Source organism: Erinaceus europaeus, chromosome X (assembly GCF_950295315.1).
Source record: "Erinaceus europaeus chromosome X, mEriEur2.1, whole genome shotgun sequence".
Taxonomy (NCBI): domain Eukaryota; kingdom Metazoa; phylum Chordata; class Mammalia; order Eulipotyphla; family Erinaceidae; genus Erinaceus; species Erinaceus europaeus.
In genome coordinates this window covers 111,901,935-111,923,557 of record NC_080185.1, presented here as the reverse complement: position 1 = coordinate 111,923,557, position 21,623 = coordinate 111,901,935, and the positions used below count along the sequence as shown (strand labels likewise).

Sequence of the window (21,623 nt, the reverse complement as noted above, 5' to 3'; positions counted from 1 at the left end):
CATACTTCCAGCCTGTGGGGCAGAGTTCTGGGGAAATGGGGCTCCAGGACACATTGGTGGGATTGTCTGCCCAGGGACGTCTGGTTGGCATCATGTTAGCATCTGGAACCTGGTGGCTGAAAAAAGAGTTAACGTATAGAGCCAAAGAAATTATTGACTAATCATGAAACTAAAGGCTGGAATAATTCAGATGATGAGTGGGTGGTCTCCGTTTTGTAGATAGTAGGCCTATTTTAGTTATATTCCAAAGATGTAATGATAGGTAGGTAGGATGAACCTGTGACCTTGGAGTCTCAGGCATGAAAGGATTTTGCATAATCATTTAGCCATTTCCCCAGCCCTATGCTCCACATTCTTACCAACACTTGAGGTTTTTTTTAAAAAAAATATTTATTCCCTTTTGTTGCCCTTGTTGTTTTATTGTTGTAGTTATTGATGTCTTTGTTGGATGGGACAGAGAAATGGATAGAGAAGAGGAAGACAGATAGGGGGAGAGAAAGACAGACACCTGCACACATGCTTCACCACTTGTGAAGCGACTCCCTGCTGGTGGGGAGCCAGAGGCTCGAACCTGGATCCTTATACTGGTCCTTGCACTTTGCGCCACCTGCGCTTAACCCACTGCGATACCGCCTGACTCCCAACACTTGTGTTTTTTTAATCTTCATTTTTATTTGGTGGCATCACACTGTGATTTAAATTTATTTTTCCTTGATGACTGATGATATTAAGAACCTTTTCACACACCTTTTGGCTATTTGACTCTCCTTTTGTGAAGTGCCTTTTCTTTTCAGTTATTTTTCAACTTTCCTATTAGGTTATCTTTTTCTTAGTGGTTTGCAGGCATTTGTTACATATTGTAAATATTAGTCTTTTGGGACTATATATATATATATATATATATATATACCACAAGTATTTGTTTAGCATGCTTTTTTTCTAGAATAATTTACACACTGTAAAATACACTTGTCTTAAGAGTATTGTACAAAATGCAGGACATTTCTATAATTCCTTGCTCACGAAAGCAAACACTCTTCTAATTTCTTGTGACCACTTGTTAGTTCTGCATATTCTGGGATTTTTATCTATGTCACTTTCTACTGTATATATTTCATGTTCATCTTCTTTCACTTTGCATAAATTTTGAGATTCATCCTATTACATGTATCAGTACTCTGTTTTATCTGTTCACTCTCCTGTTGATGAACATCTAGCTTCTTATAATTTGTGGTAATTATGAATAAAACTTCTACAAACAATATTTATAGATATAGCATTCACCTATTTAGAACTTAAAATATTTTCGGGAGTTGGGTGGTAGCTCAGCGGGTTAAGCGTGAAGTCTGGTTCCGTACCTGCAGGGGAGTCGTTTCACAGGCAGGGAAGCAGATCTGCAAGTGTCTATCTTTCTCTCCCCCTCTGTCTTCCCCTTGTCTCTCCATTTCTCTCTGTCTTATCTAACAACAATGACATTAATAACAACAACAAAAATATCTATAACAACAATAAAAAACAAGGGCAACAAAAGGAAAATAAATAAAATAAATAAAAAGTTGAATATTTTTACTTTAATATGTCAGATTTTTGTTTTGTATATTGTCTTCTTAAATGTCTAAATTCAGTGTACTGGGAATTGATACAGTGAGTAAGGCTTTGGACTCACAACCATGAGGTCCTGAGTTTGGTCTCTAATATCACATGTGCCAGAGTGATTCTCTGGTTCTCTCTCCAGAGAGGTGTGCTCTTTCTCTCTTATTAATAAATAAATATTTTTACAAAGAAAGTCCAAATTCATAAAGGTCTGCATTCATGCAAATGTGAAGTGACTTATTTCCTAACGGATTTTTTTTTTTGAAAAAACATGCACAGTAGGATTCCATCAATTAGCTTACTTTATAGTTTAAGTGATTCTTACTATAATCAACTGCTTGGGAATACCAGTTTCTTTTCTCTGATTTGGAGTTTCATTCTTATGGATTCCCCCCAACTACTTAATTACTCTATAAATAAGTAATTAAGTAGTTCTATCTTTTAATAGATATTTTACTTTAATATGAGAGAGATACAGAGACAGACACCAAAACGTTGCTTGGCTTCATTAATGGTATTTGTTGGTGCCCAGAATTGAAATTGGGACATTGGATCCTCAGGTACGAAAGTCTTTTGCAGAATCATTATGCTGTCTCTTGGGTCCCCCTTTTCCTGTTTATGTGAACATGTATAATTGGTTTTGCACTGGTTGCTTGAAGTTGAACTAACCTTGTCTTTTAGAGGAAGAAAATTATTTGATCCAGTGCATCGACTTTGTTGAGTTGTGTGTCTTTGAAGTAGGGCGGTAGTCCAGCTGGTTAGGTGCACGTGGTGCAAAATGCAAGGACTGGCCTAAGGCTCCCGGTTTGAGCCCCCAGCTTCCCACCTGCAGGGGAGTCGCTTCACCAGCAGTGAAGCAGGTCTGCAAGTGTCTATCTTTCTCTCCCCCTCTGTCTTCCCTTCCTCTCTCCATTTTTCTCTGTCCTATGCAACAATGATGACATCAATAACAATAACTACAACAATAAAAACAACAAGGGCAACAAAAGGGAAAATAAATATTTAAAAAAAAGATGTATGTCTTTATTTCATCACAGGTAAAATGTTCCTTCGGAACAAGAACAGGTGAATATTTTGACATCAGTATCATTTGCAATGGTTAGAAAGTACAAGGGTAGAAAAAATAAATTTATGCTGAATGTAATATTAATGGTGTATGATAAGAATATGGTGATCAGAAGTGAAAAGTAAAAAAGCAGCACTGTTGAACTCATTCACCCCAGTGCCTGTGATGTTACTTTCTATAAATAGTTCCTGAAACTTAAGAGCTTTGATCCTGTTGCCAAAATAATGTGAGATCTTAGAAATTTTCTAATTATAAAGACAGTATTTTAATTTCATTACACTGCCCCCTCTGCCTCCCTTCCTACTCCGTGTGACTGATTCACTGTAAATCACAGGACTGAATTAAACACATATCATTTCTGCTTGCTGTGGGAAAGCCATGCTGCTTTCCCCTCAGATAACTGCTTTTGCCTAGTCCAAATAGACTTGTCCTTCTCTTATTCTATGTTGAACCAAATATTGAAGTCATCTGTTAAAAGCTAGATTAGTCGAAGTTTAAGTTCCTTTTCTCAAATGAAATGTAGAGTTTATTTCTTTAAACCATTTGTTCAGAGAAAGCTCTCGTTAGAAGAGAAAAAAGAATTTCGAATTCACTTTTGCTTCTCTTGCTCAAAGGATTACTAACTGTATTGGGAGAGGTTTAATATTTGATTTGATAATTTATTATGTATGTATTCCAGATGTGATCATGAAGGTTTAATTTGATTTCTCACAAAAGTGTTTAATTTTGAAGCAACAGTAATTACAAGTAGATTTCTATATAGTGTTTCTATTTACAAATTTAAACATTTAGAATATACCTCTAGGTGGCAGCACAGATACTTTTTTTCTTGTTTAACTTCAGCCTCAATGAATTATGATACAAGCAGTAACTTTAAAGTCTCCCAAAACTTTGAAATGATCTGTTTATTACTGATTGTGTGAAGATTTGGAAAATTGAATAGATATATGTTGAATAAGTTTGGGGCTTGTTTCAGCCTGGATCTTGACATTTAAAAAAGGTTATCATAGAAGTATTTCTTACTTAACCTAACATTATATTTTCTTTAAAAATTTTAATTTATCCCTATGTGACTTTCAAGTTGAACTTAGAATTGTTCTCCCAATAAAAACATTTGTTAATTACATTTTGTATCCAAGTAATTTGTACAAGGATTATTATAAACCCCGTATTTGAAAGTAATTACAGTGTTTTCTCCCTTTTTATTTTAAAATTTTAACATTGACCTATGACCAAGAGTGCTGATATGAGGCCCTTTTCCTTGAAAAAATGCAGCCTGGGAATAAAACTGAAGTAATTAACTAGGCGATTTGACGTTGTTATTGCCATGGGCAGATAAGGGTTCTTTGTGGAGATTAACATTTAAAGTAGACATTTCATAAGACCTTCCCCCCCCCTTCATAACTCTAGGCAGATGTTGGGGGTTTCTGCATAGGTGACATATTGGCCCATGTCTACTTTGGGCTTACTCAGCAGGCAGGCTGCCCCGAGTGTAGTGGGCCATGGCTGGTGGGGAGGTCTACAGAGAGTTTTCCTTGCTTCCTTATTGCCATCCAGCAAGTTTTGTATGTAAGTAAAGCCTGTGACTCATTTCCTAATTTTGAAGTTGTGAAAGAAATTGGCCTTTTAGAAAACTTGTTATTCTTCTTTTTTTTTTTTCCTTGAGTTTTTTGATAGTAATTACCTGGGAAATTGATGATTAACCATACTATGAGATAAGGGGAAACAGTTTTCTCACAATTTTAAATAAGCCAGTACATGATGTGAATACAGTGAGATTCACAACTGGAGTTTATGGAATTTTCCAGTTATGTCCTTCACTACAGTGAAAAAATGGCCTTGTTTATGGACATGATTTATTCCATTTAATTTCTCTTACCCTGTTTGTCTTTAAATGCCAGGGTACTTATTCCTCACATACTTCAGTAATTTGTTGTTTCTCTTAAGGGATGGACAACTCGTAAAATAAAATGTATTATGAGGGCCAGAGAGATATTTCATTGGGTAGGGTACATGCCTTTCAATGCACATGACCCAGGTTAGAGTTCCAGCACCACATGGGAGGTGTTGTGGTGTCAGAGGAAGCTTCACTGTTGCGGTGTCTCTCACTATTTCTGTCCCTACCTGAATGAAAAAACAGCCCAAGAATAGTGAAATCATGTATGCACAATGCCCTACTTCTGCTAAATAAATAAAGACAAGTAAAGAAGTAATTTAATGAGTTCTAGGACCAAGTGACATTAAACTTGAGAAGTGCATATTCAGTGGCTCTACCTCCATTTTATAGATGAGAAAACTTGTGACTCAAAGGCTTAGTCTTCACTCAACACCTTTCTACTGTCAGAGTCAGCCTTAAATTTAGTTTCAGAATTTCCAGATGTCACTTGGCATTTGACCAAATTGAATGTAGAATCTTATCACTGGTTTCTGAAAGCATCCATTAGATTGTCTACCTATTGACACAAGTTAAAATAATTAAGTATTTCTTGTTTTGTATTCTTTACTCAGTGACTCTTTTCTATCACTCACCTTTATACCAAAATAAATTAAAGCTTGCTGAGAAGGTTTTTTTTTTAGTTCTTTATTGGGGGATTAATATTTTACAGTCAACAGTAAATATAATAGTTTGTACATGCATAAGATTTCCAGTTTTCCACATAACAATAAAATCCTGCTAGGTTCTCTGCCATCATGTTCCAGGACCCTCCCCCTCCCCCTCATCCACCCTTGACTCTTTTACTTTGGTGCAATATACCAACTCCAGTCCAAGTTCTACACTAAGAAGGTTTTTATGATACATTATTGAGTGATTCAGGTATAAATTCAGAAGTTAGATTTTGACAGGTATGCTTTGCTTGAGGGTAAACTGAACTGGTTGGCCTGAATAAATTCCTTAAATAGTTTGCGTAAACAAGACAGCATATACTATGCATTGAGTAATTTCTTACATTATTTTGGTTGTAGTATGGGAGGTACATTTGATTTCTTTTTGGCCTATAGAGTCTGCAGATGCATTGGTTTTTGCACATCTTTTAAATTTCTGAATACAGAAAACCATGTCGTGTTTTGTCTCGGATGCTGCTACTGAATTTTAACCACTGAATTAGATTGCAACCTACATGCTGTTGACTGCTGAGCCAAGATGGAGTTGCCCACTGCATTGAAATCGGGATTAGCAGTCTGCACTTGGAGGAGTTGTAATAGTAGTGAACTTATTTTCCTTAATGGGATTTTCCATCTCCCTCCCTCCTTACCTTTCTTTCTTTCTTTCTTTCTTTCTTTCTTTCTTTCTTTCTTTCTTTCTTTCTTTCTTCATTTATTAATGAGAAAGGAGGAGGAGATAGAGAAAGAACCAGATATCACTGTGATTCATGTACTGCCAGGGATTGAACTCAGGACCTCATGCTTTAGAGTCCAGTGCTTTATCCACTGTGCCATCTCCCAGATCACTGGGATTTTATTTTCTATTTTCAGTTTTAATGTTGCAACTTTGGTTTTACGTTTTTACTATAACCTTAAGCAAATAGTAAAGCCTTCCTATGGAGTTGTTTCAAAACCCAAATGTCAAATGGCATATTTCTGCATTGTGTTAGTACAGTTTATTTGTTTTATTTATGAAGTACTCGTAGCAAAGTTATTTTTCCATGTGATATAAAGCATGGTCTTGAGGGCATGTTGTTATGAATGTGTGCAGAGATTTAAAATTACTTTTGTGAGTTATCTTTAGTGTATTTTTATAATGGAATTAAAAATAATTGTAACTTGCTGAATCTGTTTTTTTCTTTTAACACTAATAGGACTCGACCCCACCCAATTTAGAGTTCATCATTTTCATAAAGATGAAGAGAATGATGCTCTGCTTGGTGGCCCTGCACAGCTCACTGATGAAGAGAGATACAGGGACTGCGAAAGATTCAAGTGTCCCTGCCCTACCTGTGGAACTGAGAATATTTATGATAGTGTCTTCGATGGTTTGGTTAGTTGTTTTCTTTTCTGTCTCCAGTTTTCATTGTATGAGTGACTTAGTTTGAATACTTTTTATCTTCCAACTATATGAATGAAAGATACACATATTGCTTCTATGTGTATCATATGGATTCTTCCTTTCACAACTTTATTTCTGCTTGAAAAATCTTAATAGAATATACTTGAATATTGTTTTTGGCTTCCTAGGGTGCTTGGCCTTGGTTTTTAAATGGAATCTCTTCAAAATTCTTAATTATCTTAAAGGATTTTTAAATATAATTCCTTGATTAGTAACCTATATTTCTCCACTCCCAAACCCAATTTATTAAGACTTAGAACAATATTTTCCTTTATCTTAAATCAAATTAATGGGAACTAAGTGCTTTTGGAAAGTTTTTGTTTATCTTTACACATCCCACTTACCTCCTTTTTGACAAAGGTACTCTGATTATCTTTTCTGCTGTCTTTGCATATCAGACATTAAAAAAGTCACAGGGAGACATTCCTCTCAAGAAGTACTGCCAAAAAATGTATGACTGACCTTGGATCAAAACTTGAAACCAGGCCAATTTATGTGATTCCACTGTAGTGTTATAAATGTACTAGCCATTGGCAAATGAGTAGGCAGTAGAACAGTGTAAAACCTTGAAACTGAAAGAAAATATATCCTTTATCTAAATTAAAAGTAATTATTTTAAGTTAATTTGGACAAACAGCAGATGTTTTGCATTTTTTTTAAGTCAAAACAAAGCAGTCTTTGGAAGCAAGTGCAAGGAAGAGGCAGACACAGATCAGCAATACTTGCTAAATCCTTGAATTTTGCTTCATTACAGCTGTAAATAAGATAGTTAATTGCATGGAGCCTTGACGACTTGCAGATGGGCTAACTGTGGAAGAGCCGATGTCAAGCTCTAAAATCTTTTCCACCTGGAATTGCTTAGTGTGGTGGCTAGGGTTATGTACCAGATTGGAGCAGGAAACCAAGATGTTTAAGTATCGAGAAAGAAAACAAATGCTTCAGAGACCCCAACAGCTTTCTTATATATTACTTTTGTGTTGTCTTTGTTTAAAGCAAAACAAGACATTTTCTACAACTGCTACTAGTAATTCTTTCACATTTCCATTCTTCCTGCCCCTCCTTCAAATTTATTTCATGGAGAGTAGTTGAATACAGAAATTTAGATTTGCTAAACTGATATTTAATGACTGTTTTATGGTGCAGTGCTTAGTTTTTAGGCCTTCCTTTTGAAATTAAGTTGACAATGTGAAAGTAAACTAAAGCCATTACTGTTTATCTTAAGTTTGGAGTAAATAAGTACAAATTAAATGTATCATCAATAATGCTAAAAAATATACTTATTTCCAATGCAGTAACTTCACTGATATTTTCAAAGGGCAGGTTATTTTATCCAGTGACTGAATCTAAAAAGTATCACTTGAGGAGGGTTTACCTTCAACTTTGTATTTCATTAGGATGGTAGCTAGAGGAGAAGGTAATGTGACTAGGAGATCTTTGGGAGAAAGTAGTTGACAAAATAGAGTTTGTACAACAGACTTTCATGCCTGAGGCATCAGAGGCCCCATGTATACTCCTTGTCATCACCATAAGCCAGGGCTGATCAGTGCTTTGGTAAAATTAATAATCAAAGATTTAAACCTCACCATTAAAATGAATTAAGAATATTGTACAGCAAATAGCAAGTAAAGTTTTAAGCATAAGAAAATGTTTCTAACATTTTGTGTATTTGTCTGGCTTGAATTCTTAGGGAACTGATTTGGAGCCCAGCTTGTATCGTTGTAGTAACATCAACTGTAAGACTTCACCTCTGGCCTCTACAGTACAGCTGAGCAACAAACTGATTATGGACATTAGGCGTTGCATTAAAAAATACTATGAAGTGAGTATACCTATCCAAATTCCAATAGACACAACTTCTTTAAGTTTAGTATTTGTTTTAAAATACTATAGTATATATATATATATATATATATATATATATATATAGATAGATAGATAGTTCACTTATATGTCTTATGAAACTGAAAATTTTGTGAAAGATTTGAGGAAAATGATTTGATTTTTCTATTGGATTTCATTAATGAGTGCTAGCTTAAACAGTGAAACATTTACTTTTAAAAAGAATGAGGCTATAACTAGGAAATGGTTTGATGTGTTATCTAAATGTACTAACTGAAATGATTATTTTGATCAGAAGGGAAAAAAATCAGTATTGTCTATCTTTATCAAGTAGAGCCATAGCATCTGTACTGGTGATTTTAATTAGTTGCCCACTTGTTGGGACTCTGTGTTTATGTGGCAATCTAAACCATCTCATAGATTTAGTTTTCCATTTTTCTAAGGAAATAAAAATAAACACCTTTTAAATTTAAATGCATTTTGTCTGGTATTTAAAAGAGAATGTCTAATTTGAATAAAGATGTAGTAAAAATGCCATAACAGTGTGAGCTATTTGTGTAAGAAAGAGGATTTTTTTCGAAAGGTTTTTTGTTTGTGTATTTGTTTTTAACACATTTCCCATGAATGCACATTTTCTTAAAAATTAAAACTAAAAAAAAAAAAAAACTACATTTCCCATTTAATTTTTTAAAGTATTTCATTATGTCTTCTAAAAAATCTCTCATTTGAGAATTCACTATAATTTATTTAAAGAAGCTACAGTAGCAAATCATTTCTAAAAATGTTTAGGACATTATGACTTTTATCATTATCTTTCTCCCATTTTTACATATTGTTAGTTAACCTGCATAACATAGCATTTTCTTTTTTTAAATTGAACTCATAAGTCAAAACTGTATTAGGTCATTAAGATGAAGAGTGAAAGTATAGAGTTCCAGTATTGTAGTTTTGAAATACAATAATTTATATTTGTGTAAAAAAAAAAGCTGAGTAGGTTTTTCTAAAGATATTTTTAAAATAATAATTATGACTACATTTTGGGAAATCTGAAACATTTAGTGAATAATCCTGTGATGCACTTAATGAACAGTTGGATGGAAATAAAGGTTATCTGTAGGCTCACACTCCACAATAGATGAAATGTTCACAACATGAAATGCTAGTCCTTTATTTAGCATGAAGAGTCCAAATCACAACAGTTCAACTCCTCATTTACAGACTTCCTTAAGCAGAGAATGATTCTTAACTCTTAGAAGAATTCAAAGTTTTCTCTGTTTAGTCTATCAAAATCCTCACCATGGAAATGTTAATGCTAGAAGAAACTCATCTACTTCTTCCTCTGAGAAGGGACAGTCTGTTTTGACTAAAACAAGAATAAGCAGAAAAATTATCTTCTGTAGAGTTAGAAATATGCCCTATTTGAAAGAGAAAAAAAAAGGTTTCTAGCCTAATTGTCCATCTGTTGGTAGTGGTTATATGAGTATCTTTGAAGATAAATAACGCACTTTTAGGGCTCCAAGCATTTAGCTAGCCTAAGGTTTTTTATCACATTAGCTTTGTCTTGCCTGCCAGTGGTCTAATTAGCAGCGGGTCACAGTTTTCTTGTATTGATAGTTAACTGCCCACTTGATTGATTTTCCTACAGATTTCTAATTAAATTATCCAAATATCATTCCTAATATTGAAGACTAATATGACTATCCTCTAAATTAAGAATCCATTTTCTTAATTTTCAGCTTGTGATTGGATAGGAGAGATAGAAATTCATTCATTCTTTTCATGATCCCATACTGCACGAATGTTTTCATAGTCAGAGTCTCGTACAGAAAGCTAATGCACGTCTAGGTTCTACTTCATTGGTACACTCTCATATTTTCTCCTGATCCTGAACTTTAACCCTTCCTTCCTTCCTTCCTTCCTTCCTTCCTTCCTTCCTTCCTTCCTTCCTTCCTTCCTTCTTTCTTTACCTCCAAGGTTATCACTGGGGCTTGGTGCCTACACTATATACAAATCCACTGCTTCTGGTGGCCATTTCCCCCCCATTGTTGTTGCTGCTGCTGTTGTTGGATAGGATAGAGAAAAATTGAGAGAGGAGGGGAAGATAGAGAGGGGGAGAGAAAGACACCTGCAGACCTGCTTCGCTGCTTATGAAGTGGACCCCCCCCCCCGCTGGTCCTTGCACTTCATACTGTGCACTTAGCTTAGTGCACTACTGCCCGATCTCCTGAACTTTGATTTTCCTTAGGAGAGAAACATGACATTGAGATTCTTGGTTTTTGTTTGTTTGTTTGTTTGTTTGTTTTTAAGATTTGAGTTAAGTTATTAATAAGGAAAGAGAGAGAGAGAAATAGAGCATCATTATGATTTATATGGTACTGGAGAGAGAGAGAGAGAGAGAGAGAGAGAGAGAGAGAACATGATTATGACATATGTGGTGCTAGGGATTAAACTCAGGACCTCATGTCGCAAGTTCAGTGTTCTAGCCACTTTCCAGATCACAATATTCAGAGTTTTTTGTATTGTACCTCAGGCAATACTGATTGTAAGTAGTTATGTAATATAGCTTAGTGATGAGAGTTCAGGTTAATTTACCAAGTGTAGTAGAGGTAGGATATTAGTACTGAATTAAGTGATCAAAAAGTTCCCCCTCTTTTGCAAACTTAAAATTTACCCACAGAAATTTGTTAGTGGGAGGAAAGTGAAAGTCTCATGATTATTATTATTGTTTTGCAATTTTAGTCTCAGAATTAATGCAGGGAAAATACAGCCTTCAGTGACACAGAAAGTCATCTATAGAAGGAAGAAACTTTAGGAAGATAGTGGGCGAGTGTAGTACTTAACTAAACTCTATAATCCTCCAAAGTTCTAGATCTCTGCTAAATGGGGTTGATAAGAACAAAGGGACTGAGGTTTCAAGTAACAAAGTGTACTTCTGAATTCCTTTTCTTTAAGAAAATGCATATTCTTTTACTTTTTGTCATGAATAGGTAGTATTAACTGAATAAATGTGATAGACATTTTTAAAAGTTTGTGTTTCTTAGAATCAACTCACACTTAGTCTTTGTTTTTATACTAGCTCCTGTTGACAGGAGAGGAAATGCTTAGTTTCCTCTCACCATATAGTAATGAGTATCTCCCTCCAGCTCTCATTTCCTAGAACAATATGCTTAGAAATACAAAAAAGCATCATGCAAGGATGTTTTTAGTAGTATATTAATACATTTCAGAGGAAAACCATTCTTATGTAGGACTCTGAGGTTTGATAAAGCATTGAAAGACGTTAACATAGAAGCCCTAATTCAAAGTTGATTTCATGTCTTGTTCTTTGTTGGTTCCTCTGTACAGAATTAACACTGAACTGGCATTTTTTGAATATCATAAAAGGGCAACTTAAAAGATTATATCTCTAAGCTTTTAGGGATGTTTTTGAAAGACTCGATTTCAAAGTGAAAGATTGATCTTTGCATGACCCCCCCCCCAATTCTGCTCCAGTAGCAAACACACACACACACTCATGCACACACCACACACACAAAAGGGGGAGAAACACTAGCTAATCTAAATTGGGAAATGAAGAGGGCTTTTTTTAAGCATGAAAATTTCATCATCTTGTCAGCTGGCAGAATGCCTGCTGTGTGGATTCACAAAGGCTAAGAATTACACTTTCATGAAATTTTCCTCACTAACTGCCCTGGTTAATTTGAAAGATAACCCACTGTTCTAATTCATTCCTCAATTGGGCGGTGCAGGTTTTATCTTTGATCTGACAAAGCATTTGTGTTAATCGTTTTGGCCCTCCACTAGACACTCTTGGGATTGTGCTTTTACAATAAATGTGTCTGTGATAGCTCTTTAGTCTATTATACTTACAATAGATCCATAGAACTTGTAATTAATTCTCCACTGCTTTGGAAATGGGAAGAATAGGTGTAGCTCTGTCAAGTACTACTGGGAAGTTTGTTTAGCTGGTTCATTTTTGAAGTGTTCCCCTCATGAAGCAACACCAGAAAAGAATCTAAGATTGAGATGCTGCCTACCCCCACCCCCAATACTGATAAGTGGGAAATCCGACTTTTCCCCACCCCCAATACTGATAAGTGGGAAATCCGACTTTTCTTGCTACCTGGGAAGAGACTATTAGGTCATTGACTTTTATCTCAAATACTGTTAGTCATAATGCACATTAAATTCTCATTTTGATTATTACAGAACCATTTGTAGAAGGTAGACAGTTACCTAAAATATGCACCAAAGTTCTTGCTAGTGGCTTGTACATGCTTTAGTGTCCCACATGGGCAAAATGTAGTCCTCATCAGCCTTGTAGTGTTTCCAGTGACGTGTTAAAAGTGGATCACTGTAATTTTTAATCAGAGCTATTGGATGCTATTTGTATGACCATCTTTTCATTGTTATGATCAGAATTTAGTGGTTGGACGCCTTAGAAATTTACTATTGGTTTTATAATCTTGGAGTTTTCTATCAGTGAAGTCTCTGAGGAAAGGAACTGTGCTTTCTCCTGTGTCTCATCTGTGATCTTTGCCTTTGCCATTGGTTCTTTTTTTTTTTTTTTTTACCAGAGCACTGATCAGCTCTGGTTTATAGTGGTGTGGGGCAGATTGAACCTGGGACTTTGGAGCCTCGGGCATGAGAGTCTCTAAGCATAACCATTATGCTATCTACCCCCGCTCCACCATTGGTTCTTGAGTGTGTGCGTTTCAGTGTTAAGTAGCAAGTGAAAGCTATTATACTTTCTGTTTTTTTTTCTTTAATTCTTCTTTGATGTGGTCGCATTATCAGAGGGTTGTTTTATTTATGGTATGTGAGATTCTCGGGTTAACAAAATTCTACAGTACAGTGAGCCCTCACTTAATGCCATCAATAGATTCTTTGGAAATATGAATTTAAGGAACAGGATGTATACCACAACCAGGTTCTTACATAACATCCTTTGGTTTAAATTTGACATGGGTTGGGTCTTTCTAATCAGTGTTACAATGAAACATTATTATTCATGGAAATTCTATATATTATCATCAAGAAAAGTTTTATAAGTTTTGTTGTTGTCTTCTGTACTTCTCATCATGGTCAGTGTTGATTCCAATACATGATCTGACATATCTGCACATCATAGCATGAATTAAAAAAAAAATTTTATTATCTTTATTTATTGGATAGAGACAGCCAGAAACCGAGAGGGAAGGGGGAGATAGAGAGGGAGTGAGACAGAGAAACACCTGCAGCCCTGCTTCATCACCTGTGAAGCTTTCCCCCTGCAGGTAGGGACGGGGGGGGGGGGTGTCGAACCCAGGTCCTTGTGCACTGTAACCAGTGCACTCAACCAGGTGCGCCACCACTCAGCCCATAGCATGAATTTGTTTTTTCCTCAAATCAAATATCAGACAAAGATATATTGACCAGAAATATTTTTATATTGATGCCAAATCACATCCCGTAAATAATCTCATTCTGGTACAGAAGTCTAGCTCTATTTACACAAGTCAGCACCCTCTTGTCAGTCTCTCATTCCTCTCTTGCTTTGTTTTTCTCTTTGTAGGTGACATTTTAAAAGTCTTTTGGGGAAGCTGGGCGGTGGTGCAGCAGGTTAAGCACACATAGTGCAGTGGGTTAAGTGCACATGGCGCGAAGCACAGGGGCAGGCACAAAGACCCCGGTTCGAGCCCCTGGCTCCCCACCTGCAGGGGAGTCGCTTCACAGGTGGTGAAGCAGGTCTGCAGGTGTCCATCTTTCTCTCCCCCTCTCTATTTTCTCCTCCTCTCTCCATTTCTCTCTGTCCTATCCAACAATGACAACATCAATAACAATAACTACAACAACAATGATAAACAACAAGAGCAACAAAAGGGGAAAATAAATAAAAAGTCTTTTGGATCCACATTTATGAGGAATTCCAAAAATGTCTATTGTCTAGGTGTAGAGACTTTCTTGTGATCATATGTGTGAGCACTTAGCAAAGAAAGCAGGGAAAGTGTGCCTACCAGTGCTGAGTCTGAGTGAACTCCTCTAGGAATTAGCGTGGGATGTTTTGTAGAGCATGAAGAGTCTGTGTCAAACTTTGTTTTTCATCTTTGCAAAAAGAGATGCTTAACTTTGAAATGGATATATATATTCTTCAAAGACCAAATTCCTTATCACCACCAAGTGTGATGTTAAATCAGAAGTTAATTCATAACTACTTAAAAAAAAAGTCCAGGAGCAAGCAAATTGTTTCTAAGATTTTTTAAAATTATGGTGGCTATCTTTGGGAAGTGGGAAGGTAGGGACATAGAACTTTGGTGGTGGGTGCAGTGTTGTAATCTACTATTAATCACAAATAATAAACAGAAAAGAAGATTCATAACAGTAGTAAAACAAACAAAAAAACCCTACTTTTCATCATTTATCAGAAGTGCAAAGACAGTGGGGTGAGTGTTGATTAAATTTTTTACTATAGGGTTTGGGAGATAGCTTACTCAATAGAACACATACAGTGATTGTGCGAGACACTGGGGAAGCCCCATGGGTGGTGGAGCAGTGCTATGATATCTGTCTTTCCTCCCTTACATCTCTCCTTCTCTCTCTCTCTTTCTCTCTCTCTCTCTCTCTCTCTCTCTCAATTAAGTATAGAAACTGATATATCACACATGTGCAAGGCCCTGGGTTCACTCCCTGCCATTGCATTAAAAATAGTAATAAAGTAAAATGTTTCCTCCATCAAAATAGACCCATTCAGCACCATAAGCAGCATGTCCATGGTGCTCAAAAGTGCTTGAAGAAGGGTTCCTTTAGGAATACACAGATCTCCAGTAGTAGTTTACCTTGCTAAGCAAGAGTTTAAGCGACCTCCTTTCACCTTGCCCCCACCTCCCTTCGCCTATGTAAGTCACTAACAGGGCTGCTCTCATTTCTTGTGCCTCTCATTTTGCAAGTGTAGTGACAGAGCTATATTGTCCTTGTGGATCTGTGGGGTTTAGAGCCATACAATGATGTTCAATAACTCCTTTTCTGCTGCAAATACTTGGTGTTCAATAACCCTCAAAATTTCTCATTTCTTACCTGTGGTGATGCAGGCTGATAGTTTTTAGGTTATTGGTTACAATATGCTGCAGTCTCACAGATATTTAGTTCAAACTTGAAGAACTATTGGAATTGTTTATTTCCTTTCCTCTGCATTTATATTTAGAACATTAAAAAATAAATTGGGTTTCTCCTTTGTAAAGACTCTTAACAGCTTAATTATAAGTAGTGCAAAAGGCATGCAAAGATGCAGTAGATATCCACCCCACCCATTCAGCATCATAGGCAGCACAATCCCTGCTGCCCAGAAGTGCTTCAAGAAGCATCATTTCTTTAGGAAGCCATAGAGCTCACCCCAAATTGAATTAAAACAAGACAAAAACATCACGGAGAGAATCAGCATTTCTCTTGGTTGACCCATTTGATAGGGAAGCTAAGCAGAAATGACCACTAGGGACACTGACCACATTATTAAGATTAGGCATCTATCATTGGGGCCTGTTGATAGAGATGGGGATATCTAAGTAGTAAATGACTGACTTCTTTCTCTTTCTTTCCATATTTATTTATTTATTAATTATTGGCTAGAGACAGAAATTGAGAGGAGAGGAGGAGGTACAGAAGGAAAGAGACAAAGAGACACCTGCAGCTCTGCTTCACCACTTCTGAACCTTTCTCCCTGCAGGTGGGGACCAGGGGCTTGAACCTGGGTTCTTGTGTACTATTATATGTCTGCTTAACCAGGTGTGCCACTGCCTGGGCCCATGAATGACTGACTTTTTGTCTTAGATCTGAATAACCAGCAAACTGATTTGGAGCTAGGCGTAACACTTGCTGTTATGCAACATGGGGTATTCTCTCACAGAAGAGTTAACAAGGGATTTGGTGATGGTTCTAGTATAGGCTGATTCTAAGTACATTTACTACACAAGTCTAAATGAATAACATAATGTTTAGTCCCCTAAAACATGACAGCTACATATTCTACACAAGCATCTTGTGGTATCAATACTGACTGTTATAAGCAGTCCTGATAAACCAGTTGGATCAGATACAGCTTGTTGTTTTCTCCGGGGCTGGCTTCAGGGGCGGGAGACAGAGACGACCAGAAACTCATGGCTGAGCCGAGAATGCAGTTTCATCATTATTCACAAGCGGGCAAGCAGTCCCAACAACCTAATCACCACACAATGGGCTCCTCCATCTCTCTCCTCCACCTGCAGCGTCAGGAACCAGGAAGTACCTAGGCTAAGGGGCGGGGAGAAGGAAGAAGCGCCAACTAATAAGGACTAAGGCAAAATCTCCCGGAGGCAGAGGGAGTGAGACCAAACCAATCTAACAGAATGACCATGTAAATAGACCACAACATCAAGCAATGTAACAGAAGGGATCCCAGAAGCAGAACTAGAAGCATACCAACAACAGCTTTTCATTTTATCTTAACCTTATGGCATGGACTCTGCTTGGGGAGACCCAGAAAATACAGTATGATCCCAGGAAACTTAACAGGACCCACACCAGCTTCTGCAGTGCCTTGATCACAGAGAATAGTGTTATCTATTGAAGACTGGTCCTGATGCTGTCTCCAAGATCTCATCTTGGAATATACCCTCCCAGGTAGATTGTACCTGTCGAGGTTGTTGTTTTTGTTTTCCTTCAGAGATGAAGGCAATAATCACAGTCTCTGCCTATCCTTTTCCTGCATTCTGAAGGAATTAATCATACTAGTTTTCATACCAGCCCCTGTTAGCCTTGTAATAGATTGAGGGATTTTGTTCTTGAATCCCTAGGTCAGAGTCCCTATCCAGTTGCCTCCTGTTCTGTAACTTGGGTGCATTATGTAACTTTTCTCTGAGCCTCAACTTTATTCCTTTGTAAGACTGGAATCTCCAGAGTCAGCCATGCACCCAGGTCCTACTGTCCATCCATCCGTTGGGAACTTATGTCCTCTTGCTGCTTTCCCTGTCATCCTTACCATACTGTGCTTGCCCCAGGCCCATTCTGCAGTTTGGCAGCTTATAGGTTTCCTTTTCAGTGTCAGTGCATAGCATCTTCAAGTCAGGCTTAGGAAAAAAGACTGCCAAGGGCAGTTCAAGGAAGTGTGGCGAGAAGTAAAGCTAGTAGACTCTGGGCTATAATTGCCTCAATGCCCCATGCCCAGTTTCATGACTGATGTAGGAGGTACTCAGGAAAATGTGGCTGAATGAGCTCATGTTAGTTAGGAGAGCTTAGTGCCATCAAGTGACTGTCCTAGTTCACAAGTTGCAGTGCCAGAGCTGGGAACTATACTTAAATATCCTGATCCAGAATTCTGCCACCATGCATGGTGCGACAATGGCTTGTATATTATAGTTTGCATCATCACATAGTCACTAGTTCTGCAGGAAATCAAACCATGGACATTAGCATTACTAGTTGGCTAGGTTACAGAGCTGATTAGAGGCACCCAGCAATGACTACTAGTCCAGCCCTGGTAGGGAAGCCTGGACTTTCACTAGCTGAGGAGAAAATTGAAAGTTTGGAGAAATGCTGAGAAAATGCTGCAGGAGTTGTCAGATATCTGAAAGCAAAGTGGGTAAAAAGAGAAAACTGCTGTGCCAAAGCATAATTCCATTCTTTAGCTTGATTCTCTAACCTTGTCTATTCAGGAAAAACTCAACTTCAGGTCCAACTCCACTTATCCAGAGCTGTTGACTTATAGAAGAGTAAGAAATTGAACCAGAACAGATTTCATTTAACCTTTCAAAAGTGAGATTTCCACACTGCTGACCTTGACTTGGAAGAGCAAGGCAGAACTCTCCAGTCTATGCTGCATATGTGAGAGAGAGCTGGGAAAGGAGTGCCTGGGGCCAAGGCCGCCTCACTTTTGCTTTGCTTAGAAAGTGTATGTTATTGCCTGGCAGGTGGTGTAGTTGCTGGAGGGCTGGACTTACAAACATGAGGTTCCGACTTTGACCCCTAGCATTATGTGTGTCAGAGTTATGCTCTGACTCTTCTCATTCTTGCTCTATCATAAATGAATAACAAATCTTTAAAAAAAAAACTTAGTTTATATAAGAGTTGACCATTTGCAGGTAGTTACAGATACAGATTTTTAGATCATTAACTTATTCTTGCATTAAATGACCATATTTCTGTTGAAGAGGAAATTAGAAAGTTCAGCTGCAGGAGTCGGGTGGTAGCGCAGCAGGTTAAACACAGGTGGCACAAAGCGCAAGGACTGGCCTAAGAATCCCAGTTCGAGCCCCCGGCTCCCCACCTCAGGAAAGTCGCTTCACAGGCGGTGAAGCAGGTCTGCAGGTGTCTGTCTTTCTCTCCCCCTCTCTGTCTTCCCTCCTCTCTTTATTTCTCACTGTCCTATCCAACAACATCAATAACAACAATAATAACTACAACAATAAAACTAGGGAAACAAAATGGAATAAATAGATAAATATTAAGAAGAAGAAGAAAGTTCAGCTGCTGTTCCAAGGCAGCACAGAATGAATCTCAAAGCCTGGATTTCAAAAATAATTCTGACAGTAAGAGAGCACTGACTTCCTTACCTTTTCCCCCTCCATTTCTTTCTTTCTTTCTTTCTTTCTTTCTTTCTTTCTTTCTTTCTTTCTTTCTTTCTTCTTTTCTTTTCTTTCTTTCTTTCTTTCTTTCTGGCATTTTCTTGTTGATGAGTGTTGCTTTCTTTTGTGGTTGGTGCAAACTGGGTGGTTTTAACATATGCTTACGCCAATACCCATCTATCATGTAGTGACCTTAACATCATTTGAAAAACATTATATACACTCCAGCAAATGGAGTTTTACAGTCCATATTGTAAGTGTATTTTTTAACAGTAGGGTATGCAGAAAAGTGAGAAAAATGTAGTTGGGGGATTTTAAGTACATCACCCTCCTTGTTTCCTAAGACGTGTCCTGCCTCATGCAGGCTTCCCAGATGCTTAGGCTACTTGGCTGTGTAAGATGTGTTTCATGCTGCTGGGAATCTAGATGACTTGCTATCCTAGCTTCCAGGCATCCAGCATGACAGGCCTTTAATCTGTACCCACAAGCAAAAAATGTTGAACAATCATGGCAGGACAATCCACTACTGTCAACATTTTTGTATATATTCAGGATTTACACAGAAAACCTCCTGAATAACTTTCCTCAACTTTGATTTTCTGTTTAGTAATGTTCAGAAGTCACTTCTTTCAGAAACTGACCAGGAGAGAGATAACAAAAGAGATCCTGGAGTGAAGAAAGACCTCCTTAAAATTCACACCATATGTGGATTTGAAAAGAAGGTGTATTCCAGTTTTTTGGGGTGAAGGACTCTGAAAATGTCCAAGAGGTCTAGTCTGTCAATATCTTCATTCAATTCTCTTGTATCTTTGTTGGTTCTCTGCTTTGTTGATCTGTCTAAGTGTGAGAGTGGGTTATTGAAGTCTCCCACTATTATTGTATTACTATTGATGTATTTTTGAAATTCTTTCAGTAAGTGCTTGACGTATTTAGATGGTCCCTCATTGGGTGCATAGATATTAATGATTGTTAAGTCTTCTTGGCTGATTGATCCTCTAATCATTATGTAATGTCCTTGCCTATCTTTTATTACTTTATTTAATTTAAAATCTATCGTGTCTGAGATGAGAATGGCTGTTCCTGTACTTTTTTGTGGTCCGTTAGCCTGTATGATAGTTTTCCATCCTTTCACTTTAAGTCTGTGTGACCCCACCAATGTGTCCTGGAGCTCCGCTTCCCCAGAGACCCACCCTACTAGGGAAAGAGAGAGGCAGACTGGGAGTATGGAACTACCATCTTTTATTATCTTTTATTACTATCTTTTATTACTTTTATTACTATCTTTTATTACTTTATTTAATTTAAAATCTATCGTGTCTGAGTTGAGAATGGCTGTTCCTGCCCTTTTTTGTGGTCCATTAGCCTGTATGATAGTTTTCCATCCTTTCACTTTAAGTCTGAAGACCCCACCAGTGTGTCCTGGAGCTCCGCTTCCCCAGAGACCCACCCTACTAGGGAAAGAGAGAGGCAGACTGGGAGTATGGACCGACCAGTCAACGCCCATGTTCAGCCGGGAAGCAATTACAGAAGCCAGACCTTCTACCTTCTGCAACCCACAGTGACCCTGGATCCATGCTCCCAGAGGGATAGAGAATGGGAAAGCTATCAGGGGAGGGGGTGGGAAATGGAGATTGGGTGGTGGGAATTGTGTGGAATTGTACCCCTCCTACCCTATGGTTTTGTTAATTAATCCTTTTTTAAATATAAAATAAATAAAAAAGAAAAAAAATTCACACCATAGTGGATTTTCTTTCTCTCTCCTTCTATCCTTCTCATTAATAAGCAAGTAAATAAATAAATACATTTTTAAAAAATAGCTTCAGGGAGCTGGGTGGTAGCGCAGCGGGTTAAGCGCACGTGGCACAAAGTGCAAGGACCCAGATAAGGATCCCGGTTCAAGTCCCCCACTCCTCCCCACCTGCAGGGGAGTTGCTTTACAGTCGGTGAAGCAGGTCTGTAGGTGTCTATCTTTCTCTCCCCCTGTCTGTCTTCCCCTCCTCTCTCCATTTCTCTCTGCCCTATCCTACGACAGCAACAACAACAGCAATAATGATAACCACAACAATGATAAAGCAACAAGGGCAACAAAAAGGGTAAAATAAATAAATAGCTTCAGGGCTGTGTAGTGGTGCACATGGTAGAGAGTAAGTGTCACAATACTCAAGGACCCAGGTTTAAGCCCCGTCCCCACCTACTTGGGGAAAACTTCACAAGCAGTAAAGCAGTGCTACAGGTGTCTCTCTTTTTCTCTCTGTCTCTGTCTTCCCCTTCCCTCTTGACTTGATTTCTCTCAGTCTCAATCAAATAAATAAATAAATAAATAAATAAATAAATAAATGTGGCTTCAGATAGGTATGTACTTAAAGAAAGTAGTAGCATTTGGGACCAGGGAGGACTAGCGCGTAATATTGAAAGCTCTATAAGACTTACATGTGCAGGGCCCTAGGCTTGATCCTTATTTCATAAAGTGTGGTAGAGCATTGCTCTGATGTTTCTTTTGAGATATATA

General features: G+C 37.6%; 1 protein-coding gene across 1 annotated transcript in view; it reads left to right on the top strand.

The window, feature by feature from the left end:
• POLA1 (DNA polymerase alpha 1, catalytic subunit) overlaps positions 1 to 21,623 on the top strand; it is a 323,415-nt gene that overhangs the window by 150,513 nt on the left and 151,279 nt on the right. Inside the window, exons 33-34 of the mRNA XM_060182802.1 lie at positions 6,457 to 6,635; positions 8,392 to 8,523. Of these exons, the coding sequence (XP_060038785.1) occupies positions 6,457 to 6,635; positions 8,392 to 8,523 (311 nt within the window). The remainder of the gene's footprint in view (positions 1 to 6,456; positions 6,636 to 8,391; positions 8,524 to 21,623) is intronic.